The 27,890-nt window shown below is 41.6% G+C and overlaps 2 protein-coding genes across 2 annotated transcripts; one reads left to right on the top strand and one right to left on the bottom strand.

Moving 5' to 3' along the window:
- The first annotated feature begins 382 nt into the window (after positions 1 to 382).
- On the top strand, positions 383 to 27,486 carry LOC140284388 (polycystin-1-like protein 1). The gene is made up of 54 exons (XM_072378264.1): positions 383 to 585; positions 1,225 to 1,359; positions 1,476 to 1,765; positions 2,214 to 2,375; positions 2,494 to 2,816; positions 4,831 to 5,032; positions 6,158 to 6,326; positions 6,483 to 6,722; positions 6,848 to 6,980; positions 7,068 to 7,271; positions 7,472 to 7,653; positions 8,669 to 8,872; positions 8,994 to 9,157; positions 9,258 to 9,471; positions 9,589 to 9,795; positions 10,759 to 10,823; positions 10,902 to 11,081; positions 11,159 to 11,236; positions 11,502 to 11,644; positions 12,086 to 12,206; positions 12,320 to 12,455; positions 13,374 to 13,560; positions 13,657 to 13,713; positions 13,815 to 14,186; positions 14,272 to 14,517; positions 14,595 to 14,708; positions 14,883 to 15,034; positions 15,158 to 15,258; positions 15,337 to 15,535; positions 15,672 to 15,755; positions 16,001 to 16,208; positions 18,829 to 18,935; positions 19,120 to 19,219; positions 19,328 to 19,456; positions 19,548 to 19,721; positions 19,796 to 19,982; positions 20,060 to 20,145; positions 20,228 to 20,607; positions 20,725 to 20,809; positions 20,925 to 21,107; positions 21,193 to 21,311; positions 21,397 to 21,507; positions 21,580 to 21,688; positions 21,945 to 22,013; positions 23,299 to 23,384; positions 23,482 to 23,716; positions 23,878 to 23,982; positions 24,304 to 24,444; positions 24,633 to 24,767; positions 25,089 to 25,304; positions 25,403 to 25,564; positions 26,574 to 26,741; positions 26,846 to 26,931; positions 27,014 to 27,486. The coding sequence occupies exons 1-54, from the start codon at positions 383 to 385 to the stop codon at positions 27,336 to 27,338; spliced, it is 8,973 nt and encodes a 2,990-aa protein (XP_072234365.1). The 3' UTR covers positions 27,339 to 27,486.
- LOC140284984 (complement C1q and tumor necrosis factor-related protein 9-like) lies at positions 16,683 to 17,792 on the bottom strand. The gene is made up of 3 exons (XM_072379043.1): positions 17,720 to 17,792; positions 17,067 to 17,258; positions 16,683 to 16,957 (listed from the first exon to the last, which is right to left on the bottom strand). The coding sequence occupies exons 1-3, from the start codon at positions 17,790 to 17,792 to the stop codon at positions 16,683 to 16,685; spliced, it is 540 nt and encodes a 179-aa protein (XP_072235144.1).
- Positions 27,487 to 27,890: the final 404 nt, after the last annotated feature.

Below are 27,890 nucleotides of genomic sequence, written 5' to 3'. Positions count from 1 at the left end.
ACTTTTCTGGATAAAAACAACAAAAAAAAGTAGAATCCCTCCACACGCAAACTTTCGGTAAACACGACCTGTGATTTCCTCGCTCTCACCATCTTTCTAAAAGCCCAGCCGTGGGGGTCACGGATGCATTGTAGTAGGGTCGTTTTTACTGCATCGCACCTACTAGCCTTTAATTATTTAGTCTGTTTGACCCCTTCACACGTCTTCACAGTTTGCATACAGTCCCTCTCCTCTTTGCCCTCACCTCCACCTGCGCCTTGGACGAGCAGGGCTCGTAGTGTCTGAGCACCTTCTCCTCGGTCAGTCATCCTCACTTGCACTTTGCCCCCGAGCTGTCGGGTCTGATCGCGGCCTCTGTTCGCACGTTCCATCCTGAGCAGGCATGCTCGCTGCCGCCTTTGTCTGCGTTTGGATCGCTCTGCACCCGTGTTTTCCTCGCACGTGTGCCGCGGCCTCCTCAGCTGGACAGGAGAGCTCTCCGTGGCTCGTCGGGTGCACCGACGCCAGCTCCCTCGAGCTTTTTGCAGCCAAAGGAGCCGGTGACCTTGACCCGGTGCGCTGCTCTATGCTCTGCCTGGATGAGCGGTAAGTTGAAGTCATTTTCCAGCCAAAGCGAAAGTTTGTATATTTCCTGGGGAATCTCACCGATTAAAATCGAGTTTTATGATGAAAAAAACAAAATCCGATTGGGATCTTGGCGTGTCATGAGGCGTGCTGATGTTACGAACCGATATCTCAGACAATGCTATTGGGAAATGCTCAAAGAAACAGCATGTAAATGTACAAGTCATCTTATTCTACCGTGTGTGGCAGTTCTGCAATATCTCAGTTTATTTTTTAAATTCATTTTCAAAAATATATCGTGCACGTGCTTTTATAGTCTTAAATTCATTTAGAAAATTCAGACCAAATGCATTTGGTCTCTTGTCTCATGAAAAAACCTTGGCTGGCTTTTTCAGAACCCAGACGCACAATCTGCATTTCTTTTTTTGCAGTATGAATTAGCCTACGTCACGTTTTTAAAGCACCACCAGTGACTCCAGGGCACCCAGCCTGCTTCCGTCTAAACTACCCTGTTGTTCTGTGTCTGCTGAGCTGTCGATGTTTATGTATTTAGCAGAATCTTTTATCCAAAGCGACTTACAAATGATGTTTGTAAGTCGTGTTTATTATACTGTTCTGCTGCTCTCAGTATAGTATAACCTCCATTATTTGTTCTTGAAGGTACCAGTTTGCAGCATTGTCTGCAAAGGCTTGTTACTGTGGCAACCAGCTGTATGGTCTTGTGGTCAGTGGGTGTTTCCACACATCTTACAGTGAAGAGACAAAAGATGTGAAAGGAGGAAGTGAGAAACAAAGGTGAGACAAACTGCTGCACTTTGTGTCTTTCTGACTTCACCCGTTTCATCCTCTGATTCACTGAGTCTGTTAATAAGCTTTGAAATCAAGGAGCATATAACTCTTTTTCTTTCTAGGGCCCTCCATCCGCTACTTGGAAATGGACGGAGAGGAAACGTGGCGCTCTACAGGAGTGAAGGACCATTTCTGCACAACATTAGTGTGTCGGCCTCCTCAGACAGAGTGCAGGCTGGGAGGACTTTTGTCATAAAAGTTTTTGGAAACCTGGCTGGACGCCCCGGTCAGCCCACAGGTCGGCTGCTGCTGCACTGCATGTTTTTCTTCAGCTCTCAGTTCTTTCAGCTTCAGTTTGCCCAGAAGTATTACAAACAGCCTGGGACTTCTGGAGGTCTGTTTGGGGGAAAAAGTGAGGTTTTTAGTGGGTAAAGATACCAAATCTGTCAGAAAGCCTTACCTCCTTTTTCCATTTTTATTTGCATTTTCAGTTTATTTGTTTTTTTTCCATTTCTTTTTTAAGATTTTACTGAAAGTTAAACTGTTGATAGATTGTACTGCTTGGAACTTGTGACATAATATATGATTAAATATATTAACATGATTAAAATTAATGCAGGGAAAGTCGTTCCATCAGTGTACAGCACTGCTCCAGCCATTTATTTAATTTGAAATAAAATAAATAATAGAATGTTTCATTCCCGCCTTCATAAGAAAAACAAAAACAGAGAAACAAAAGACAAATCAATCGATTAAAAAATAAATAAAATCAATTCAGATGATCAGATTTCCAGGAAACCATTATATAATTCTACATTTGTTGTGAGATATGATATCCCTTTTTGAATTTTTTTTCTCAGGGATTATGGGCTTTGGAAGGAAGGACCTCTCTCATGTCACTGTGGAGTTTGTGGGGAAGATTCCCAAAGGTCAAAGTTCACTTGACGTCAACGTGTCAGATGTTGGTTCCTTTGCTGTGTCATCTGACTGGCTTTTGGAAACTCCAGGCAAATATGACATCGGTAAGTTCGCAAGAGAAAGCCTGTTTTCTTCAGACAATTACCGAGTTAAATGACGGATGAAGTGATCGAGGGAAACGTGCGCAACGCAAGCTCTTTTTGTCCTTCACTCTCCTCTCAGATGTCCGAGTCTCCAGCCCCCTTTCGACCCTCTCCTCCACCCTTCGCTTGTCCGTCTTGCAGCTCCCTCCAGGCAGCTTAGTGATCTCTCTGCTCCATAGTGCACTGGGCACCCCGTCCTGCGTTCCCTCCACACATTTGGGCTCTAACAATACGCCTGTTGAGGCAGCCTACCGGGGTGAGCCCGTCACACTGCAGGCCTGTGTGAAGAAGGGCCTGGCAGCACAGTTCTGCTGGTGGTTCTCTCACAAAGACCAAGAGAACACGGTGGAGGGTGTAGAGACAGCTTGCCTCTCCAGTTCACACTGTCTGAACAGTTCTGTGGTAGGTTGGACCGGGAAACAGGATTTTCTCTTTCTTTAAAAAAAAAAAAAAAAAACAAACATTTTCTCTTCATGAACGTTGAAGTTTTTGCCTTTTTGAAATCATCAGCATGCTTTTTTTTTTTTTAAAGTTTAGGTAAATCTGTGCTCACTGGGCAGTCCGGTTACCTGTAACTTCCTCATAAGAAATAATGTTGTAAAGATTATAACTGGTTCAGCTTTTTGTCTGCTTGGATTTTCAGGCCCCTCAAAGTCTTCTCTCAGCCTAATAATTGGCTGTTTTACATTTTTTGCCTTTAGAAAATACCCAGAGCTGTTTAATATTGGAATTATGAGAGGAATAGTGAGACGCTGTTTTTTTTTTTTTGGTTAATTATTTAATTAATAAATAATGCCAAATATCTAATTACAGAGCAATATTTAATACTTCTTGTTTACCAGGATAATTAAGAAAAATGAAAATAAAAGACTGAAAGCAATTGGTGGTCTCCAACAGATTCAGGACTTCTGGATAGTCTGTAGATTCTTGTCTTTGGTCATTCAAGAGAACATGACAACATTTTCTCAGAGCATCATAATTAGTACATAACATTTGAACATATTGAATGAAATGTTAAGCTAAGTCTTTGTACCCTTTTCTTCCCTCAAAATGAGGAAAGGATGATCCAAGTTGCTGGTGTATTGACGGAAACTGCGGAGTCAAACATTCTTGAACTTATCAGCCTTAAATAGCAAAAAAGAAATAAAAGAAATAAAAAAATAAATTCAAGCTTCCTCACAACACGGTTTACGATTACAAAATCATTACAAACCAACATTTACCTTAACAAATGGTGACCTGTCTGTATGCGAAACCAATGCTCATCACTCAAAACAAGATCATCAAAAACATCAAACTAGGAGGAGGTGACGGTCCACGGCTTAAAATCACTGACAGCCTGAGCCCCATCAAACTCAAGTTTTTTTAAAATTCTTATTACATTTCAACTGGTTTGCTTAAGATAATCGAAAATACATTTTAGGGTTACAATGATATGTGGAGTTTTTCACCATCATGTCATGTAGATGCTGCCCTATACAAAAGAACAGGCAAGTTAAAATGTTGCCGTCTCACAATTTTAGAGCCTTCACTGCAATGGGATATTTTGCACTGTGTAAAAAAAATAAAATAAAGAATGCACGCTGAAAAATTTATCTCGGGGAAAAGGAAACTCTTGATCATTTTAGGCAAGGTAATTTGTAGAGCACAATTCCTACACAAGGCAATTCAAGGTGCTTTACAGCTACACAAAATCACAAAAAGGCAAATAAAATCATTCCAAAAACATAAAAAATAATAATTAATTAAACTAAAAGCAAAGAGTGCAGATAAAATACTTTCAGTTGTCATATGCACAGCTAAAGGAAGCCAGTGCAGAGACCAAAGCACTGGACTAATATGGTCGTATTTCCTGGTTCTAGTCAGGACTCGAGCAGCAGCATTCTGGATGAACTGCAGCTGTCTTACAGCCCGTTTACCTGCAGAAGTCATAACCGTGCAAACTAGTTGTATGTTTCCCTTTTTTATAAGATTAATCAGCGTGTAAAAAGAAGTGCTCGCACTTTTTTCTGATAATCTGATCATTTGTGACAGAAAGAGTATAGCTTTCACAAAGACAAATCTCAAGGGTTTTATTATTCTGTCCTCAGAACTGGATGTTTGAAACAGAGGGAGTTCACACAGTGTCAGTGAACGCCTCCAGTGCCTATGGGTGGACACAGGAGACACTCTATGTTGTGAGTACTTTAACAGCACCATACAAATGGTACCAGTAATAAAAACCCTTAAAGAAGGGGTATATATATATATATATATATATGTGTGTGTGAACATGTTTTAAATTGTAAACCCTGATGTCCTCTTTTCACTGGGTTTGTTGACAATGAGAAAATTCCCAAACATCACAAGATTTATCTGCCTGTCATAGATTTGTATGTTCATGGGTTTTCCTGTATGCGGATGTGCGCTCCCGCAGGTGGTTGTACGTCCTGTCGTCTCCGACCTCAAACTGAGCGTATCTGAGAGTCAGCTGACTGGCGGAGGACGTGTTTCTGTGGACGTGGAGCTGCTCACCACCATGAGACACCTACTTGGCCTCAAGCTCACACTAACAGCAGAGTGCAACCTCAGCTCTGAGAATAATAAAGACCCCAGCAGCGGGGGGGACTGTAACCATAGCAACATCACGTACCATGATATCAGTCAACACCACAGTAACAACTGCTCTCATGGTGGTACCCCTGATAGTCATCCCCTCCACGTCCCTTATGCCTCCAGTCGCTCCAGCTGTCGTCTGCACCTCTGTCTCTACTGTCGCCTCCCAGCGAGTGCAGGACAGTACCGCCTTGTGGCTTCTGTTCACTCCACCTCTAATCCTCCATCAGCCTTGCTCTCTGCTGTCCTGCCTCAGACCTTGAGAGTGTATGAGCCGATCAGTGTTCTGAGGCCCTCTGAGAGTTGGAGATCCATAGTTTCAACACACTCAGAATTCAGCTTGGAGCTTAACAGGCACTCCAGTCGCATGGGGTTACGAGTAGTTTGGACTATTAGTTTAGATGATGTTGTTGTGATGAACAGGACAAATGAGGAATGGAACATAACTGTGTCACTGCCAAAAGCAGGGCGTTACATTCTCACCGTCAGGGCGTTTAACCCCGTCAGCCAGGCCTCATTTCAAACGCAAATCTTGGCTCAAGACACAGTTGGAGGCCTAGTATTAGATGTTCCCCGCACAGTCACAACAAATCAGAAATATTTAGTTTTATTTCGCGTGGAAGCAGGGTCAAATGTGACTGTTTCTCTGCTGGCGAACACAACAACGCTGTACAGGAACAGTAGCTACACCGCGGGAGAACAGGCAACAGCAGTGTTGCTTTTCAGCCACAGTGGCACAGTTGTGATTGAGCTGCGAGCTGAGAATCAAGTGTCTTGTCAGGGCAAAAGTGTGAGAATGAGTGTCGAGGGGAAGAGGAAGCCGTCACCACAAGCTAAAATTAATCCGACGCATCAAATTCATGCTCACAGTAAAGAGGGCAAAGGTAAGGATGTACAAATCATGTAAGAAAAAAAAAATGTAAAAAATGTGACGCTTTATTAAGAGTTTAAGTCCTTTTAGCAGAAATCTAATGATATTAACTCAACTTAGTCTGTTTTTGAGACAACACAATGCTGTTTCTTTAATCCTTACATCATTAAGCCAAATCTACCATCGTCTGTTTATGTTTGCACATCTATACCATCAAGCTTCCACATTATTATCATATCCATACGTATTAACCTAAACTGTCATTTTTGTCGCCTAGGTGTGAGAATTTATGCAGAAAAGCAAGTGTATCCCACTAATACGGATATCATTTTCTCGGTGGTGGCTAACATAACCGATCCAGTAGAGTTTTTCTGGGATTTTGGAGACTCTAGAACAACCAGAACAACCTCAAGGACCATCATCAAAAGATACCAAAACCCTGGGAGGTATGAAACAGGTGCAACATATCTCAAACGCGATCTGGACTCCCATTGAAGCTTTTGTTTTCCGTAGCGTTCATTAAATACTCACTCAGCTGTGTCAGGTTACAGTCTAGAACCGTAAAGTGGAACTCACAGTTCACTTCCACCCTGTGTTGACAGATTTGATCTGATCGTAGCTGCGTCTCTGAGTCAGATGTCTGTCACCTCTGATGTGTTTCCCGTTGTGGTACAGAGAGCTGTGAAGCTCAACAGACTGGTTCACAAGATTTCGGTCTTATGGAACCAGACGGTCACTTTTATTTGTCGGGTAAATGTGGGGACCAACCTCACCTTTTTCTGGAACTTTGGAGATGGAACAACCAGATCTGGGCAGCGCACAGAACACCACGTCTTCCACCGGTGTGTCAGACAATTCTAAAAGATCAAGAGATTGTTTTATGGCTCTTCAGGCAAATGTAACTCTTATTATTTCTATGTGACAGAATGAAATGCCCTCTTTTGTGTGTATGCGCTTCTCCCTGCAGGATAGGAGAGTTCAGAGTCGAGGTGATTGCATCTAACCTGGTTAGTTCGGCTTCTCTGAGTAGCTACCTCTTCGTTGTGGACCGACCTTGTCAGCCTCCACCTGTCAAAAACATGGGACCACTCAAGCTCCAGGTACTGGCTGAACTTTTACCTAAACCTAACATGCAAAAAGAGCATGTCACAGCATTGTAAAAAAGAAATTCTCCCCTCTGTGCCTAGGTGTGGAGACATGAGGTTATCCATCTGGGGGTGACGTTTGAGAAAGAAGTTGACTGTGACGTTTCAGGAGACCTTCGCTACCACTGGACCTTATTTGACTCTTCAGGTCGGACCTTCCCTTTACCTCTCACGGACACAAACAGACAGAGCCTCACATTGCAGAGCCATCTCCTCCAATGTGACACCTACACTGCAATAGCAAGGGTCAGTCATGACCATAACCGTGATACATTTATTCTCAAACTGCTGATTAGTGGGTCACCACGTGGAAAGAGCCAGAAAAGGACTTCACTGAGTCATTAATGGATTATACGACTTCTTTTTACTTAACGAGAACAGATGTTCTTCTTATGCATTTACAAAACTAAACATTTGTGGTTATGTGGTGTGCCTGTCCTCTGCAGGTTCAGGTCACCGGCAGTGTGGTGTACAGTAACTACACTGTGAGGGTTCAGGTGATGCGCAGCCCTCCTGTGGCTTTCATCCAGGGTGGCACCAACATCTTTGTTGACAAGAAGAGCAACAAATCTATAACTCTGGATGGGCAGATGTCTTATGATGCTGACTACCCCCTGAACCCGCTCAGGTAGGAAGTGTGACCTGCGTTGAACCTTTTGATAGGCATCCAGTCAAAGAAAGGTGTGCAATCGGATATATGCGCTGGTGTCTGAATGTTGAGAGTCTGAATGGAAGCAGAGCTTCTCTACAAAGAGAAACTGAACAAAGAGTTTGTGTCTTATTGCAAACACTTGTTTTTGTCAGTGTTTGATTAAAACTGGCATTGACCAAAACTTTTCTTTCTCATTAACCCTTCAATGTCTTAACTGAGAAAAACAACGTTTCTTTGCCTTTTCTAATTTACTTGATCAAGTATGATAAGAATCAGAGTTTTTGAAAAAATGTCTCAGGTATCGCTTCATGGTCAAAGCATCAAAACTGAAAAAAGTAGTGACGCAATATATGCTGACTTTAAACATTACATACCTAAACCAAGTGGATTACAGGATTACTATAGGATCCAAAACTCAAAATGTTTTCTGCCAAACAGGAGAGTAATGAGTTTAAGCTCTTTGCAGACAGCGAGTGTCTTCCTTTCCCATGGTGGCTCCTCCTCAGAGACCTAGGGTTCTACCAGCAGTTCCATGGCTTCCACAAACCATTTTCTATCTGGTGGGCTTCACTGATTTCTGAATTGTGGTGGTGCAGCTGCTCATTTTGTGGCGGTCTTTGTGCCTGATCCCCCTGGAGTTCATTAGTGAAGCTCTCTGTCCCACAGAGACTTGCTTTCTGTGGTCTCTGTCTCCAGTTGAAGAAAGGGCTAAAAGATCGTTTCTCTTGAGATGCAATATGTTGCACAGGCACTTGGAAGTGATCTTTAAACAATATGATTCTGGTGCTTCGAGCCTCATTTGTTGTTTTGTTGTGCTTCCGCTGCCTGGTCCACTTCAGGCATGCTTAGAAACATTGAAATGGTCGGACTACTATTTAGTGTCTAAATAAATACATTTTATGGAAAAATGATAAAATATGTTTTAGCAGTTATCCTACTATGAGCCATGCATTTCGTTGTGTACTTATGTGTGTATTTTTTTTTTTTACAGCTACAGTTGGACATGTAAGCCAGTTAGTGTCATCCCCAGTTCCTGTTTCAACCGAGACGTTTCCACCTCCTCTCCCGTGCTCGGATTTCCCGTCGGGATTTTGAAAGACAACTTTGACCAGTTCCAGTTCACTTTAACTGTCCACAGCGGAGAGCGGTCAGCTTCAGCAGATGTTTTCCTCACTTTAACATCAGAGTCGGTTGGGTATGTGTTGCTCAAAAATGAAAACCAATGATTGATTGAAATGAATTAAAATGAATAAAATCACAATTAAAGACAGCGCTTTGATCCTTGGTGTGACTTTTGATACTTACCTGTTATCCAGGAAGGTGTCCATTTATTGTCCTCAGTGCCAGGGAAACCATGTAAACTGGGATCAGTCTTTCTCTGTCAGTGCGGTGTGTGAGGACTGTAACGTTCCTGCAGAACTCATCCAGTACACCTGGAGTCTGTACCTGGTCAATGCGTCCTCTAAGCCTGTCATTGAGGGTAAGCAAAGACAAGTTATACCGCTAATTATTGCTTATGACTGATATCGTCATGAGGCCAGTGCAAGAAAAACCCTAACCTCAACTCTGCTCTGTTCCAGTACCGTTCTGTTACACAATAGATTTCCTCGCTCTTTCTGCCATAATGGAGAGTCCTGCTACATCCACACTGACTCCTGGGATTTCTACTCTACACTCCTCTGATGCAAATGTCTCACAGCATATTCATACTGTCTACGTCTCTGCTGCTGCTGCCCTTCCGGAGGAGGCCTCTGAAACTAAATCCAAATTGGAAAATGATGATCTGGCTGATAGCGAGACAGCATCAGACATGAGCAGACGCAGGTCAAACGTAGCCGGTGTGTTTTTAATTGTGCTGCAGCTTGAGAGATACAAACTAAAAGACTGCATGACCTTGTCATCGATGTTTCTTCCCCTTTCTCGTCCTCACACAGGTTTGTCAGAGTCTGAGCCATCCAGTAGCCCACTTGCCCTTGACAGTGGTAGCAGCTTATATTCAGACCAACGTGGCCAGAGTGGCATTATCAGTGAATTCCCAAACGATCCTGGCTCCTCTGCTAACTGGGAATTTTACTTTCCTTTGCTGGAGAGCGGTGATGTAGATACACAGCCAGGTGAGTCAAAACGGAGCTTAAAAGTAATATCAAACAGCTATGCCTGAAGAACTTAATTTGGTCTTTTTAAATATAGCTTAGAATGATTCTTTCTTACAGACTGCTCGGGTTGAATTAATGTAGAGTTACTAATCTTTAGTCTGGAAGTTAATGGTAATAATAGGTGGCTGTTAAGGCGCAAAAAGTTATAAATCCAGCACCAGCATTATCTCTCATCCTGTGGTCGCTCTTGTGTTTGAATGATGATTCCTGCAAAAATCAGACTCACTTTTTGGGCCTGTCTAATAACATAAGTTACATAAAGCACATTCAAATGCATTCAGCAGTTTTTTGATTCTTAGTCAGACATGTTTTAAGTCGCTATATTCTCGATAAAACCTTGCTATAATCTTACACCTATTTAAAAACATGTTTATCAGCTTGCAGTGGACAGATATTTTTGTCATTTTGGTGTATTATAGAAACTCACACAAGTTTTTAGAGGTTAGTGTTATGGTATGTGCATTAAATCTGTGCTAGCAAGATCCTTCCAACATGGCGCTTAAACACACCTAATAACCTAAAATTCATTGTGGCCTGATGTCAGCGTCACAAACAAGTTTTATTTGTTGCTTACGGCTCTTTGTAGGAGCCTACCTTTAAGTTTACATTTGTAGCATTACTCAGTTATTCATAAACCTTCACCTCTCCAATACAAAATGTAAACTCTATGAAAAATAGATAAGTAAATAGTAATTTCAGACAATGGATACAATGGAGGCATCCTGCTATATTTTGCCTTGCACATAATTCCCAGTGATTAGGAAATTATAAATTTCCTAATTTTTTTTAAATGAAAACTTTCCGAATAACTTTCCTAATTTTCCAATTAAATTTCACAATCTCCACAAGTACGCTGTTGTTGTTATGATTGTGATTTTGTTGCTCTGCTCTTCATTGAAGCCATTTCTGCCACAGGTCCAGATAGTTATGATGTCCTCTTCCCAAGTGCCGAGGAAGGAGACTCAGGGACGTCAGCAGGAAGACCCACAGGTACAGAATATAGCTTTGTCTACTTAAGCATTTATTGTTAACGTCACATGATTGTTTACTTACTTCTACATAATACAGGTGTAGATGCTGAGAGCTTCAGTTCAGGAGATGAGTCTGCGTTTGATCAAGCATTACATGAAGATGAGGGGAGCAATCTGGTGGATCCCAAACCATCACTGCTGCTCCGGGAGCCAAGTTTGCTCGATTTACACCGAGACGCAATAGACAGAGACCTCTTTGAGTCCTACACTTACACAGGTGCATCATTCAGGAATGTGGCCCACAATCTGGCCGTCTCTTCGTCTAATCTTTCTTTCGCTTTTTAAACGTTCCAGGAACTTCCGCCCATTTGCTCACATTCAGACCCTTTGGACTGAGTTGGAGGAACAGGTACATGCTGGAGGTCACTGCCAGTAAGTAACAACACAACAACTTATGTTTGTGGTAAAACACAATTGGTGCATCTTTACAATGACCCCTTATAGATATATAAGGGACTATATAGAACTATATTTATCTCTGATGGTTTACTGGATAGATTTTTGTTTACATCCACAATTACTGCTGCATTCTGTAATTTGAACAAAACAATGACCGCGTTGGCTCAAAGTTTTGCTGGGATACCTGATACCTATATCCGTGTTAACGATGTTCACTGTTTTTACTCTTTAAATTCAGACTCTCAGGATGTTTGTCTTGGCCGAGCTCAGCTGTTCTTAAAAACCAGCCCCGTTCCAACGGGCATGACGTGCCAGGTGCAGCCTGTCGAAGGGGTGGAGCTACACACACACTTTGGCATCTTCTGTACTTCAGGGAGGGAGGTTTGTCCTTTTGTGTACCTTTAACACACTTTTTATATATCTGACCCTTTACTTTCCACGGGATTTTCTTGTATTACGAGGATGTCAGATTGTCAGCTCAGTGCAGTGAAAGCTTGAAGGTGATGGAAGATGTGTTAACCTCTGTCTTTATTCAGTTCTATTCTTCTTGGCCACATCTCAACTTTTCAGTTATACCTCCTATTTAGGAAGATTTCTATATTTCATTTTCACTTACTTATCAAATCCATTTTCTTGGGAAAATATATCTTTTTATGAACAAAAAACTATTTTTACTTCTGGCACACAGAGCAGCGTGCGCCACAACAAACTACAGGTTTATCCACCGTTTCCTTCTGGCTGTGATATCTGTGTTGGTTTAAGTATGTCCACCCTCACATCATGTTTAGCGTATGGATCTCTGTGTTTATACGTGTGACGAAGGACTTACTGTATGAGTACAGCTTCAGCGCTGGAGGCAGACCCCCCAGAATGCTTTACCAGGGGAGAGATTTCCAGTACTACTTCAGCCTTCCTGCGGGTGACCCCACTGACGACTATAAAGGTGGACACACAAAACAACGTTGAGAAAAATTACGCTATGGTGTAATTCTATTGCAGATATTTCCACTTGATTGAATGCTTTAATTGACACGTATCATATTTTTGTTTCTATAGTAACTATTTATACTGCAATCAGGAGCGGCACCTATGGATCATCCACCAAACCCTGTCCTGTCACCGTCCAAGTAAAGCCAAGTTTTCTCAGAAACACTTCGAATTCTTCTTCTCATCCAGATCCTGACATAAAGCTGTGAGAAAAACAATCAGAGTACATTCATGTTCTGTTTCAGGCTATATTTGCACACCACTTTTTTTTAATACCACAAATCCAGATGTTAACATGAACACAACATTATTCAGTAAAAAAAATGATTCTCATATAAAAGGAACATGCAACCACCTCTTATATTATCTGAAATGCTATGTTTATTCTATTTGACACAATATCTCTTTTCAAGCAACACAATCTTTAGAAACGTGTTTACAAATTGGGGTTTGAAAAACTGATTTCAAAGAGACTACTGCAAAGAAAATTATATACCTGGGATATAGATCTAAACTGACTTAAGAGTGCATCGGCAGAGCAGCTTCCATCCAACTCTAAATTCAGCCTTATCAAAGAATGCTGAAAAATGATGCGAGGCCACCTGCCAGACTGGTGAAATGAGACAAAAAACTTCCCTTTCAATAAGAAAGCGAACCAAATAGACAAAGCCCATATTTGAAATGTGTTTAAATGTTGTGAGAGGATTTGAAACCAGCTTTGCGTGCAAGAAAACTATAAGACATAGTGAAACCGAAAAGAATTGAAGGAAGGCTGCTCCAAAATTTCTGCCTGCATGCTGTGCGCATCACATTTATTGACAACTGTATAAAATGCCAGCGAGACGCTACTTTATCCAATCGGAGTGATATGAGCTTCTCAACAAAAGAATGTCTTGTGAAACAATATTTTTATCCACAAAAAAAACATTGAAATACCTAATATCTCTGTTGTTTAGCTATGCTAACCTCACCTGCAGACATGGTTGCATGGTTTTTTAAAGTGACTGCACATGCATGGCATCATTCTGAGCATGTCAGCATCAGGATTGGTCTTCTACGCTGCACAGATGTTTGTCTGCAACGAGTTTTTGATGTGTTGCGTTGTCTGCTCTTTGGTGTCCAGTTCAGAGTCAGGTCTGAGGAACCTCTCCGCTTTGGCGCAGCTTGGAAACAGTGCGGAGATTCGTAACTACATCAGTCTCCTTTCCAGCGTACTGAACAGACTCAGCCCGGATGCTGCAGCTAACACACAGACGCACATGCGCAATGTGCTAATCTGCAAAGTGTGCAGGCTCGAGAGCAGCGGACAGGTACGCTCACAGACCTAATCAAGCTTCAGTTTTCACACGAACACGATTTCTTTCTTTCTAATTTGCCTAATTATCTCGCATGTTTTTCAAATCTAGGTATCAGTTGCCGATAACATTCTCATTCTAAAAGACCTGCTCCAAGTTAGAAGTCAGGTGAGAGGATACCTGCCCTCTTTCATTGAATCTAATGAACAAAGAGAAACTGTCAGGTGAAGGCTGAAAAAACTTTCTCATACATCTTTTGTTGCTTTTAGGTGACATTAGCTAGTGTCAGACTGGTGACAGCATATGTTCAGGCTGTTTCAGAGCAACTGTCAGAGTTCAGTGACCGGCGCTATGGAAACCAGAGGATGCTCAACACTCTGATGAGCCTGCTTTCATACAGCCTTCAGGTGGTAACCAGTTGTGATTACTCACCCAGTTCTCCTAAACGGGACGACATTACGCAAACACCGGAGTCAGACTCACCCACTGATGAAAGCATCAAAGATTTTGAAGAGCCTCATAATCGCTGTCTACCAGACTCATCCACTGGTCCTCATGTCAGACAGGGAGGATCAGCCTCAATAAAGCAGGTGGTGCAGCTTGTAGATGATATTCTGCAGACTGCCGCAGACCTGATGTTGGTGAGAGAAACCACATAATTTGTTGCGTGTTCACAAATGTCTCTTCACCCTGTAGTTCTCTGATATCTATTGTCGGTTGCTCCAGAGGCACATTGACACAGAGGAGCTAAGAGTCGGCACAGATCTCATCAGCGTGAACGCTGCTTATCTAAAAGACAACTCCACAGTCATCGGCAGTGGCTCAGCCATTTTCTACATGCCGGCTTCACTGATCGCGATTCTGTTTGGTCATCATGGAGGGGATCAGCTGAGAGAAGACCAACCGTGTGTCCTCAGAGTGCTGACTGAGCTCGCGCACTGCCCTTACACCTGGGCAAGACATCATACACAGGTGAGAGTAGCATGACAGGCGGATATTCAGTGATTTAAAGGCAAAGAATGGCACTTACTTCCTTTTTTATTTTCCAGCTGAGTGGCCCAGTGGTTGACCTGAGTCTGTACAGGTGTGGCACCAGGAGAAAGATCCATATCCTCTCCCTCTCTCAGCCAGTCAGCGTTGAGCTGCAGCTCCCACAAAAGAATGTACGCTCATTTGCTATTTTCCTGTTGCTTGTGAAAAATTAAAGGTCCTCTGTAGATTTTTCTTGTTCAGAATTTTATGTTGATGTACTGAATGTGTTTCTTTGGGGAGCTCTTAGAGTAAACCCCTGGAGAGACTAATTCCGGCAACACGTGTTCTCATTTCTGCTGCAGAAGAGCTCTGTGTGTGAGTACAGCCTCCTGCGCAGCCAGGTCAACTACCACAACTTCAGTATAACCCAGGAGCACATGCAACAGGCCATCCAGGTGACAGTGGTGTTCACTCCTCCACCCAACAACAAGGCCTTCCCAGTCATGCTTCTCTTCAGGTAGACTTGCAGCAACTGTTCTGTTATAGTTAGAGCTACATTTAAATCAATTATTTCTATTGAGGTCTTTGTGACGGTTAAGAAAATGACACAAAACCAAAGCCAGAGTCTCTGTTGTGTCAGGATGTTTGAGAGACCAACTCCCAGCATGCATCACCTGCACAGGATTCACCAGTGGGAGAACAACACCACACGCTTAACTCTGCTCCCATCCTACCTCAATGGTGAGAGATACCTGGTTGTATCAAACCTTTCAGACATTTCAAAATAAAAACTCTTGCCTAAACAACAGAAATTTCTAGCTGCAGGGGTTGCTCACTTAGCGCTGCTAGATGCTCATTTTGGAAGCGTAACCAGAAGAAAGCACCTGACTGAACCGATAAGCTACCGTCTTACAGTAGACAGCAGTCTGTGTTTGTCGTGGGACGGCCAGCAGGGGACCTGGACGCACCGAGGCTGCAGGACAGTGCAAGTAGACACAAACGCTGCCATCAACTGCAGGTAAGACATGGGCTAAAAATGTATGAGCATGATTTAAAGGTACAACAAACACACTGCAGGGAGGAACTGCAGGAGCATTAGTGATTTACATAAGATATTAACTTGTTGTTCTTGGTATTTGTTGTTTGAAAACCAGTTGCCACCAACTGAGGCCACTGACTGTGTTTCAGCAGCAGATCCACAGCAGCCATGACAAAGCTAATCTGGACCCGTTCCTAAGGTGACTTCATCCACTCCTGACACCTGAGCTGATAAAATCCCTCTGTTCCTGTCACTGTAGCAGTCATTTTTACCTTTTAAATGTAATTGCTCGATCCAGTAGAAAATAAAAATGGTATAATCATCTTTTGCTTATCAGTTTTAGAATGTATCTCGCGTCTTAGTAGCAGGAGACAAAGACCACTTTTTTTAATGTGAAAAAAAAGAGAAAAAACATTCACCCATGCCCCCTTCTGTGCCTCTCAGTGTTCCCAGCAATATGACAGTGCTGGGTGTGCTGTTGCTGTGCATGTGCCTGTACATCCCTGGGCTGGGGTGGTGTCTGAGAGCTGATGCTGTCTCAGCGGGGAATCGAAGAGTGCACTACCTTTCTGACAACTCTCCAGCTGACCAATATCTCTATGCTGTTACTGTTCACACTGGTCTTTGCTCTGCAGCCCGTATGAGTGCAAAGGTAAGGCTGGTTTTTGTTCTCTTAGAATGGCTGCTTTTGTTCACCATTGCCTTTAACTGCATTTTGATGCTTACAAAACCAGCATCTTACGATAACAGAAATATGCTCTCAGGGGTCCTTTAACATGTTTTATTGTTGAATTCTTTGTGATAATTTTCAAGAGATGATAAGTATAGGTTGGACAGATGACAATTCAGAATCATAATTAGAATCAGAAATGCTTTATTAATCCCAGAGGGGAAATTATTTAAAATTTTTCATGAGGCTAACACACTTAGACATGAAAATAAATTCACATGTTGGTGCAGGGTCTTAAATGCTTTACTGAATTAATCCAATCGAGCATCACTTATGTTACCCACATTTTCCACAGTTAAGAATCTGCCTTTTATGTAATTGTTAACTAGTTTTACACTTTATATAGTGCTCATATCTAGATTTTTGGTGATTGTAGGTGTGTTTTTCCAGCACCTCCTACAGGGGGAAAAGCAGAAATCCATTAAAGGTGCAATAATTATTGCCATCATCATATAAACTGTAGCCTGAGAGGAGAGCCATGTAAACTGTATCCCCCTGTTCCAGTTTAAGTATAATTGCATTAGACATAGTGGTATGGCCGCTGTCTCCGCAATTAAAGTTAACCATAACTTTCTTGTCATTGTGGTGCAAAGAAACACCCATCCACCTCTCGATGACCTCCCACATGCTGAATCTGAAGTAGTACACTCTGACTGGGGCTGTGAAGATTCCTGCATAAAGAGAGACATTTGACTATTTTGTAGAATAAAAGTACTCAGAAGGGCTTATTACAGTCACTTGACTGGCTTCTCTCTGTGTGTAGGAGAAAGAAAAAAGTACCTGTATTTACGTTGTAGGAATTGCCAAAGTTGGAGAAGACTTTGCCAAACTTAAGGGTGATGTCAGTGTTGAAGGGTCCAAGTCGTCCTGCATTTGTTAGACCCAGTGAAAACGCCACCCCCAGAGAGTTTGTTCTCACTCTCTTCAGCTCCTCCATCTCCACTTTAGTGGAGCTCATTTTGGCTTCCAGCACTGTGAACACATTTGTGATTTTGAAGTTTATGGCACACATGTTTTTCTAAAAAAACTTTAATCTCAGCTTCAAAAAATACATTTTCACAACACGTCTCGTTCTTATTTTTGTTTCTTACCTGTGTTCACTGTCATGAATTCCTCCACCTGTCTTTAGCTGGTGCTCATTCTGGCTTTCAGAACTATGAACATATTTGTGCTCGTCAGATACAGATGTGCATACATTAACTGAAAATGGTGTCATTTAGAATATCCTTCAGAAGTCTGATAGGAAATTACATTAATCTTACACTTTACAGTTTTACCAGGTTGTTAATAGATCTCTTTTTTTTTTTAAATTTATCTGTGTAAGTTTTTGCAAATATTTGAGATATGTGCGATCTCATTTTTATCTGACAGGTTAGATCTCATCTAATTTTCAAATAATGACATCAATTAGTGTGCTTCAGCCTGTGCATCACCTGCATTCTCATGCTCCAGCATCTCAATCCTGCTCAGGCTGTTCTGCAGCTCCACCGTCAGTTCGATGGTCATGTCTCTGAGCTCCTTCAACTCTGCAAGGATGACAGTGGTCTGTCTGATGTTCTTATCACGACCGACTTTTACACCCTGAACCTCAACCCTGAGCCCATGTCCAACTCTGACAGAGCAGCAATTGAAGGAAAACTGCAGCACTCCTCATTCTGAAATATCTCCTGTGTGGATGTCAGAATCTAGTCTGACAATTATGGTTTAGTTCTGGGCTTTAGATTTCTATGCATAAAAGAGGTCATGGAACAGCTGCTTGGGAATTAACAGGTGCAGCTGATAACAGAAGATATTTGTCAGGCTTTCGCTTGTATCCTTAATCGCTGCTGTTATGTAGGTGACATTCAGGTAACAGGGAGCCCTGATAAAGATTTTAAAAACAAGAGCAGTCCAAGACAGCATTTTCTCGTGAATAACTGCGAACGTTCTAACTTGGAGGCAGAATGTCTTTCAGGTCTGGATCAATTTTAGACCAAGGAAAAATAAATTAAATTTGATTAATTATATTCAATTTTATGCATTTGTAAAGACACTATATCAAATACCTGCTTTCTTTTAATAGCAAAGAATCCTTTAAAAAAAGTAAATGAATAAACTGTAGGAATATGCAACATTTTTCAGTTTTTTGTTCTCATCCTAATTAGATTAAATACACAGACAAAAACTCACAGACAGAGCAGCAAAGGGATACAAATGCAGCACTGCTCATTCTGATCAGATAGAAAGATATAGCCTGACACATTACACTCAGTCTTTATAAAGAAAAAAGACCACAAAGCAGCTATGCAGGATTTAAACAGTTGTCCCTGATAGCAAATGTAAGACACTTCAACAGTCAGTTCAATTGAAGTTAATGCACAATTTGAACTATTCATAATGTGTGCTTTGTAAAATGACATTTGTAGTTAAATTGGTGATTAGTGTTAGTTTTTTTTTTCAATGTGGTTATTTTTATATTTTTTTCTGAAGAAACAAAATAATGGATTCAACTTGTCTTTAAAAGCCTTCAAAGGCCAGAGCTGAATTTTCATATGTTCATCAGGTTTACATCGTGCTGTATGGTGCAGATGGGTTCTCACAAACAAGAGAACTGCAAGCCCCAGGATGCACTCTGTTCAGGAGGAACTCTCAAGATACCTTTATACTGAGGTAAAACCTCCAAACCTCTCAATATTATTCTTAGAAAGATATCTTTTCTTTTTTTTTTTTTTGCTGTTTCCACATGAAATTAAATATATTTGGATTTTTTTTCCAAAAGCACTGCACAATCAGATTTGCTAATCTCAGTCATAAACTCCTACTTTAGTGGAACTTCTCTCTGTGTACCTCACAGTGCAGCAGACAGCCTGGGCCCTGTTTGGGGGGTTCATATCTGGCATGACAACTCTGGGCCCTCTGCTGACTGGTACCTCAAACATGTGGCGGTATCTGAGGTAAAGCCAACCTGTTTGGTGTTTGTCAATGTGCCCTTTTCTTCTCAGCTTGCACTTGCTCTTTCAGTTTGAGCATCAACATGATGTGTTTTCCTTTCTTTAATCCAGCTGAACAAAGGGCATGTGGAAGGACCCTCTCAGCTGTTTGTCAGTCAGTGCTGGTTGGCTGTGAACAAAGGAGACGGCCGAGTGGAGAGGATGCTGCGGGTTTCCACTCATGGAATAAGCTTTTCTAAGGCACAACACTCGCATACACACACACAGGGTGGAATATTTGATATATAATCTGTTTGTATGCGACCCTGAGTCTCCACATGCGTTCTTGCAGGTGTTATTTCTCAGTCTATCAGACTACTTGGCTGATTTTCACTTCTGGATGTCTGTGTACAGCTGCCCATGCCCTAATTCATTCACACATACTCAAAGACTTTGCGTGTGTCTGCTACTGCTGTTGGGTTATGCCTGTGTCAACACAGTCTTTATATCACAAACCGAAGATCAGGTAGGTTGACAGACCATTGAAATATCTGTTTCACAAGATATATATAATGTACATTTTTGACCTTTTGTTTACAGTTGCCGTTCGAGTTGGGCATAATCGATGTATCAGCTGTTTCCATAAAAACAGGACTGGTAAGCGTGGTGGCTGTGTTACCCGCAGCCGTGCTGATTTCTTTCCTGTTTCGATGCCGTTTGATCAAACTGACGAGATCAGGAGTCCAACATGCAAGTGGCAGAAGGACGGAGCAGGATTATTTTGAAGGTGAAGTTGGGTTTGACTTTAGTTTGAGGCTTTTTTCTGCCTCTTTCTCACACCTTTATTCTATCATCTCCTCACAGATACTTTCTCAGTAGATAACAGTAAGCTGGAGCTGCATCTCTCCAGGAGCAGCCTTCAGCAGGAAGCCTGGAGGAAGAAATACCAGGTTACACCTCACTTTCACTCTGTCTCATAGCTGTTTTCACAGCATTTTTCATCCGTGTCTGACCCCTCTTTTTATGTTTTAGGACACAGACCTCCTGTCATTGGCCACTATGATTCTAGAAAATAAAGAGGCAGGTGAAGACCTTGTTATCCAACCAGACTTGGTCATAAAGAAGGACGATGCTCTGACATTTGAGAGCAGCGGCAGACCAGCATTTAAAAAATTGTCAAGGATCGCTAAAGTGGGCACAGGTGACTACACACCTGAGAGAAGCGAGTCTGAACTTATAAGTGAGAGCTGCAGGTTTTGTGGAACCAAGAGAGCTACGAGAGATGAAAGTCAAACTGTTCTGAGGGGGCGAGGATTCAGACTAGCATCCCTGTGGTGCCACCATGTGGCCTGGGCGCTGTGTTTGCTGTTGTGTCTCTGCAGCTTGGTGATCTCTGCAGTGCTGGGAATGAGGTAATGGATGTGTCATGGCATTAGATTGACATTTGTGAAAAGTTTAATGTTGTTTTAATGAGTTTTTCAAACACATTTTTCATCCTGAGTGTGTCCTGAGTGTTTTTTCCATGTCAGCTTCAGCAGCAGCAAGGTTCTGCTTTGGATACACTCTCTTTTCATCTCCCTTATGTCTTGCATCTTCCTCATCCAGCCAGCTGTGGTAAGGAAAATAAATAGAAAAATTATAATGAACTGTATTTGTGCATTTTAACTGAACACTGGTGCATCCCCGTATCTTCAATAGTGTCACCATTTTGTTGATTTTCTTCTCCCAGATACTTGCAGTGGCAGTGACGGTCTCATGTTTGTCCCGGAAAAGAAGAGACTTCCATTGTTTCAATTTAAAGGAGTTTCAGATAGACACTTCAAAACTGTGGAACCACAATGGTGCTGATCAGCCAGCGGAGGAGTTCAGGCCACTCGCTTCTCCGCAGACACGATCTTTATACCTGGAAAAGGTGACAATGAGACTGATGATGTTTTGTTAAAAAAGGACTCTGTACTCCTTATTGAAAATATACGTGACTTATCTCTGATTCACAGCTCCTGGGAGCTCGCCAGCGAGCTCGTTATCTTCGTCTCGTGCGCCCGCCGACTCCAGCAGAACTGAGAAAAAGCCGTGACAAGAAAAGGAGAGAGGCTCTGATCCATAAAACACTGCGGTTTGTCATTTTGTGTGTTTGTGTGCACCTGCTTGCATGTGATTTGATGTTATAAAAGTGACTCACGCTTTTCGTTGTCATATAGGGATTTGTGTCTCTGTGGTGCCATGCTTCTCCTGATGATGTGCATCAGCTACAGCAGCTCATTCAAAGAGCATTACCATCTCAACAGAGCTGTCAAACGACTCTTTTTGGGGTAAGGCTTGAACGCACCTGCTGTATCACTATTTATCAATCTAAAATCACAACTCGTGCTATTTTTCACCAGAAACCACCATAATGCTTTTATGTCCATTAAAAATCACGACGACTGGTGGAGGTGGACACAGACAAGTCTGCTTCAGTCGCTGTACCACAATGCATCTGCCAAAACTGAGGTGTGCAACAACTAATAGCTCAGAAACATAGTAGCTGTATATACAGTAACTTAAACAGGTAGATCAAGAACAGCTCTGACGTCTTCCTGTCAGATTTAGAAAATAATTCACCTGTAATGCATTAAGGATTCATAAAGTATTTTAAGTCTTTTTATCTATTGATAATTACCTTTTGTGGAAAAATCTTATTGCATATGTCACTGTGAAGCCAAACCAAACAACTTTCCCTTGTTTCACCACTTTGAATGTCACTCAGCTCTCACATATCATTATTGGAGATCCCATCATACAGAAAACAGAGACGTCCAACGCTTTTCCGAGCCAGGTAAGTTTGGAAAGATGCCCATAGATGTCCAGTTGCCAGTTCCTCATTTAAAGACATTTTTACAACTACAGTTAAACATAATCATGATCTATAAGTGTGATTGAAGAGGGAGGAAGTCTGGTTTTTCAAATAGATTTCCATTCACTTTTCCATGAAAAGATTATTGAATTTTATCATACCAAATGATATTTTATATCAGTTTCACGTTACATGGGATTAGATGTGAGACCAATGTTTTACTGCTGTGTTTTATGCTTAACTTACCTGTGGAGAGTCCGGCCACAGTCAGGGAAGCATGTACTCATTCACTGATTTATTATATACACTGAGCGTTTCAGTATTAGAAGGTACCGCTTTACCATATTCTCCATCAAGACCAGAGCCCAAAGAGTGTGTACAATTCTAACAAGCAATAACCACACGATCCCTCTTTCTTTAAACTTATTTAAGTAGCCTTCAGCAATAGTTCTCCAGGCTTCTTAAAAGACATTCAGGAGCTCTTCTTTTTTTCTTTGGCTGCCTTTTGTTCTGTTCTCTGTCAAGATGATCCCACACTACTTCAGTAATGTTTAAGTCCCGGCTCTGGGAAGGATCGAAAGAAACTCATTAGGAATCACCTCATGACAGTTTATGTCTGTCAAACTGTGTTATCTTTAGCATCTTTAATAAATTCAAGTAAAGAAATAGGAACAAATTATGTTTTAAAATAGTTGTGAAATAGTTTTTTGTCTTTGCTCTGTTATTTGTAATGTGACTCAGCATTTGCTCATCTCCCTAAATGATGGTATGGCCTTCTTTGTGCTCGAATGTTTCATGGGTCAGAGTGAAGCAACTTAACAAGAAAGAAACAGAACAAAAACAGCACCTTCGACCGGTCCGGTACAAGGACTTCACTGAATAAGAGTGAAAATGCAGCCAATGTCCAAAAATAAGATAAAATAACTGTAGAAACATTGCTCAAAATCCCTTTAAAATATTAAGAGACAGTCTGAGAGCTTGAAAGCAAAATGTAATAAAATGAGGGATGGCTCAAGACTTTTTTAAAATACTGTAAATGGGGAGGACAACAAAGTTAAAAAAAACACCATAAAATTATGAACATCTTTCTGCAGTACAATTGCAGAGGATGCCATTGTGTCAGAGTTTGTTTTTTTATTAAATCTACCTTTCATTCAATCTGTTTTAGTGTTCACTGTGTATGTGTATGCAGATCTTTGGTCAGAATCTTTTCCTGTTGGGCTGCAGATTTTCCACTACATTCATCCTCAAATGTCACATTTCCCAGGTTCCCGTGGCAACAAATCCAAGGACATGCGATCACACAGGGTGCTATTCAGAATCAGTTACCACTGTTGACTTGGGCCATACAAAGTGAGGAGAAAAGAGACACACACTAGCACGGTTAGGATGGTTGTTATTTCAGTTTGTCTGATGAAATACTTTTCTTTGATATCCCACTCTTTTATAGGCCTGATGCTGTGTCACAGCTGAAGCTTCTGCATTCCGTACACTGGCTGGGCAGAGAGACAGTGGCCCTTAAGGTTCAATGTACCCTGTACAGCCCTGCACCAAACTTGTTCACAAGTATGACTCTGCTCACTGAGCAGAATCCCAGCGGTGCGCTGCTGCCCTCTACCAAAGTCCAGTCAGTGAAGGTGTATCACACTCCTGCTGTATGGGACTATTTTGTCATGGTCTGCCAGGTAAAAAGGTTTGATTTTTATCACATGTACAAAACCGATCAAGTACATTTGAGGAAACTACAAATCCAGAAGAAAGTCTGAAATACTCAACTCTTCAGATATGAATTAACTTTGTGTCAGAATTCTGAAGGTTTTTCATGTTTTCTCTTCCTCACCACCAGCTCCTGTTCCTCTTTTTGTCTCTGCTACAACTCTGTCAGCAAATGTCCACTGTTGCACAGCGAGGGCTGATGGGATACTGGAGGACACCTTGCACTTGGGTGGAAGTGAGTTTACCAGAAGCAAACAACAGTTGTTCAGACATCATTCCTCTGCCCAAATTTAAAGATTCACATCCATCGACACACAGCTTGGACATACACGCATAAAGAGGCACACACGCCTGGGCCACACGCCAATTCAAACAAGATCACCGTGACCTGTCTGAAAGGTTAAAGTAACCTGTTAAACCAACCTATCTGTCAAGTTAAACATACAGGCAAAATATCTGAAGGTTCAAGCAGAATGGAAAGTTCTTACATGTACTTGATGACACTTCAGTGGAGGAAAAAAAAGTCCCTCGCTTTCTCACCGTCTCTCTTTTTCAGGTCAGTCTGCTGATAATGACACTGGTATATTACATCTATTACATCAATCATTCCATTATGATCCTGGAACTTGTGGAGCTGCTGAAGAGACACAACAACAGGACACATGTTGATGTTAGCTTTGCGGCAACCTCAGAACAAGTGAGAGACGGAGAAAGTAAGCCAGGGATGAGACCTGGTTTGCCGCAAACTATTAATAATTTGTTGATGTAGCATGAACAAAACGTTATAGCTTATATTGTATCCAAGCTATTATACATTTGAAGATCCTTCTGTTTATTCGGATTGTTTTTGATGACTGAAACTGAAGTTGTCTCTCATCTCCACAGTGTATTCGTACATTGCACGGCTTTATCCTCTTACTTCTCACCATGAAGTGTGGGACTGTGCTGAGGGTGAACAGGACGCTAGCTGTCCCTGCTACAGTCTTTTCTCAGTCATTCTCCAGCTTCCTATGGCCAACGGTAAACAGATTTTTACAGCCGTTACACTATAGAAAATGTCATCAGTCAAAGCAGAATCATCATGGTACATGTGGTCATTGCCTCACTGTCAACAGCCTCCTTATCATGTGATGTTCCTTTCCAGCGAGAGGAGGACTGAACAGGCTCATATTGTCATTAGGCTCTTAATGTTACTTTTTAGCATACGTACTGTACTTGTGGTTATTTCTTACCAGAATGTCACACAGCTTTCACCCTAAGATTAAGATTTTGTGGGAAACACACAATGCACTCACTACGTAGACATACAGAGACTAGAAACCTGCTCCTTCTCTGAACCAGGTGGCAGGTCTAATCCTACTGGTGGCATTGTCCTGCATTGGGAATCTGCTGTATGTACAAAGCTCCTGGGCCTTCAGCTCACTTCCTCGTTCCCTTCAGACGCTCCTGTGTCACCACCAGGATCTCCTCGCCAACAGAGGCCTCCTCCTCTCGGGACGGGATTATCCTTTCTGGGGAGTTCTGTATCTTTTCTCCACTGCGGTGTGGGCAGCGGTGGTACATATTCATTACAATATGTTTTTTTTTTTCCTCTTTAAAACCTGTCAGACATTTTATCATTGTTGGGCTCTAACAAACACAAATCTTCCTTATAGGCGATTGGTGCAATGTCCTCATTAGTCCGAAGTGCTAAAAGATCTCAGAGCAGAAGAAATGTTTTTACCATGGCAGAAATGTTTTCCTACATCAGACTGAAGCTCTCTGAGTTCACTGGAAAGCAGAGACAAACAAGGACTGATTACCATGAAGAAAGAAGGGTGAGGATATATATATAAAAAAGGATTATTTAAGTTGCTGAATATCATTCTTGATATCTCCAAACAGCTTTTTAAAATGCCATGCTGCTGTGCTAAAAGTAGAGTAAACAGTTTTGCTACTTATAGGCTAATTTAATGACACATATATTTTGCTTATATTTGAAAAAAAAAACACTGGCAAGCTTGCTGCTCTGATGTCTGATGATGCAGATAGTGACTTTCATAGCTTTGGGACAGAACTAACAATGACTGTATTTCTCATTGTCCCATGGCTGTTGTTGGGAATCTTCAGTTTAACTAGCAGACTGCGATCTTTGAGGTATATACTCACAGAGGGGGTTAGTAATGCAACTTGGTCCTCACCCACAAAGCTCTTTGCCCATGAGGAGAGGACCTTGAAGTGAATCTTAAATTCTGCATTACATAAAACCAGAACTGCCAACCAATTTGCCCCACCTCATGTATTGACATAAGGTGGAAAGGTTAGCCTTTTTGGTAAAGCCTGATGAATGATGGTGAGAAATGGCAGGTCGTTCAACTGCTAGAATAATATCATATTTAACTAAATCTTTTGTTATGACCAGGCCTAGAGTGTTACATATCATGCTGTTGTGTGACTTCTTTATCATTTTGGATGAGTTCAGGGCTGTCCAGTAAATCTAAAAAGTCTTTGTGTCATATCTAGTGAAACAAAGTGAGATCAGCTCTGAGAGAGATGTTTGCTGAAATATAGGCCCATCCTAACAGTGTTGAAAAATGGCAGCAAACCTTCCTCCCTTCCTCTTCTCGCCTAACTGAGTGATATGAATCGTACTTCGTAGGACAGGCTTAGTGTTGCTGCATCAGTAGGTCTCAATGATTAACATAATGGGCAGATAATAGATCAGTGAACTGGAGTTGTACCTGAGTCGTGACAAATTTAGGATTACAGCTACCTGATGCTGTGTGATTATTATCATATGAGGCTGACACTGCAATCAAGGCTAATAATTCCTTTTGTGTCTTTCAGTCATACATTCTTGAGGAGTTTGAAAGCATAGTTGATGAGTTGTTGTTCAGACTAAACGCCCTCTACGACAGCCTCCATCACACTCTGCCCCCCAAAGCCCACTACTACAGAGAAGAGGAGAGTCCCGTCATCTCACCCACGGCTGAGTCCTCCAGTGTGGATACACAGGTGGGGCCAGTCTCATATCAAATATGCTGACATATGCATTTCCTACAATACCAAACACATGGTTTTAAAATATCAAACCAATGCTGTCTGAACAACTCTGTTAGGACTCTGTGAGGTCACAGATGATGATGAATAAACCCACACACGTGTCAGATCGAGGGCAGACCACACCTGCGTCTTGTCTCTTCAGGTAACAGAATTAAATTGACATCAGAAAGACATGATTCTTTAGTAGATATTGTTCTAACTCAAAAATGTTACATTACTGCTAGGTCCCAGCTTGAACAGCAGATTCAAAAAGTCCTGCACCAGAGAGGCCAAAAAACAAACATTCACTCAGATGTGGCAACTGATGAACCAAAGATTAAAGACTGCCTGGCCTGCCCAGAGTCAACAACACTCGAAAGCCGTTGGACAGAAGATATTTGCCAGAGGAGAGCTGAGCTATGTACAAGAACAAATGGCAGCTGCAGGGTAAATACAATTCAGACCACCACCTCCAAGGTGGTAGTAGAGGCTCTGGTCCATCAGGAGCCTCAAAGAGAGCTGGATATGTACTCGGGCCCTCCTGCACTGAATTGGTTTGCAAACAGTTAAAAAAAAGTTAATTTTAAAGTTACCCTCTCTGTGGAGGTTTGTAGATAGGACAGCACTGCCTATACATCTAATTTTTCTTTTCTGGTTGTAAAATCTGCAAATATATATATATTTCATATTTGCGGTTTACATCAGTGATATTTGTTTTTCTAAGCATTGTTTTTTAGTCAATAAAACTCTATAAACTTTAGCCAACTACTGTATTTACTTTGTAAAGATATGATATTAAAAATGTTTTAATTTAACTGGTTTTCTCTGTAAATATGTCACTCTTGGCTCATTTAGTCGCAACAAGTAATATAATTTAGGATGAATAAGAATTGCTCTCAAATGCAGAAGACTTGCTCGGTAAACTCTTTGCATATAAAGTTTGTGTGTCAAGATTAACTAATTTATCTTAAATATTAGTGACCGAGTTCCAACTGCACAGTCTGTGGTCCAAGAAGAACACAATGAATACGTGCATCCAATCGCATTCTTCAACGTCTCACACTCCAGGAATTGAGTGGCGGCTTGTGATTGGAGAAGAGAATGTGATTAGAGCCAATCGGA

Source organism: Leuresthes tenuis, unplaced genomic scaffold (assembly GCF_036924035.1).
Source record: "Leuresthes tenuis unplaced genomic scaffold, fLeuTen1.0.hap1 SCAF_24, whole genome shotgun sequence".
Taxonomy (NCBI): domain Eukaryota; kingdom Metazoa; phylum Chordata; class Actinopteri; order Atheriniformes; family Atherinopsidae; genus Leuresthes; species Leuresthes tenuis.
This window is presented reverse-complemented; position numbering and strand designations above follow the sequence as displayed.

Excerpts from the sequence above, each read along its gene's own strand:
- LOC140284388 (XM_072378264.1), top strand. The coding sequence starts at position 383 with ATGCTCGCTGCCGCCTTTGTCTGCGTTTGGATCGCTCTGCACCCGTGT. Across the intron at positions 13,714-13,814 it reads TGCTCCAAGTTAGAAGTCAG|GTGACATTAGCTAGTGTCAG; the intron begins GTGAGAGGATAC and ends TGTTGCTTTTAG. Across the intron at positions 19,983-20,059 it reads GGAGCAGGATTATTTTGAAG|ATACTTTCTCAGTAGATAAC; the intron begins GTGAAGTTGGGT and ends ATCTCCTCACAG.
- LOC140284984 (XM_072379043.1), bottom strand. The coding sequence starts at position 17,792 with ATGACCATCGAACTGACGGTGGAGCTGCAGAACAGCCTGAGCAGGATT. Across the intron at positions 17,259-17,719 it reads GCTGGAGCATGAGAATGCAG|TGCTGGAAGCCAAAATGAGC; the intron begins GTGATGCACAGG and ends ATGTGTTCACAG. Across the intron at positions 16,958-17,066 it reads TTCCTACAACGTAAATACAG|GAATCTTCACAGCCCCAGTC; the intron begins GTACTTTTTTCT and ends CTCTTTATGCAG.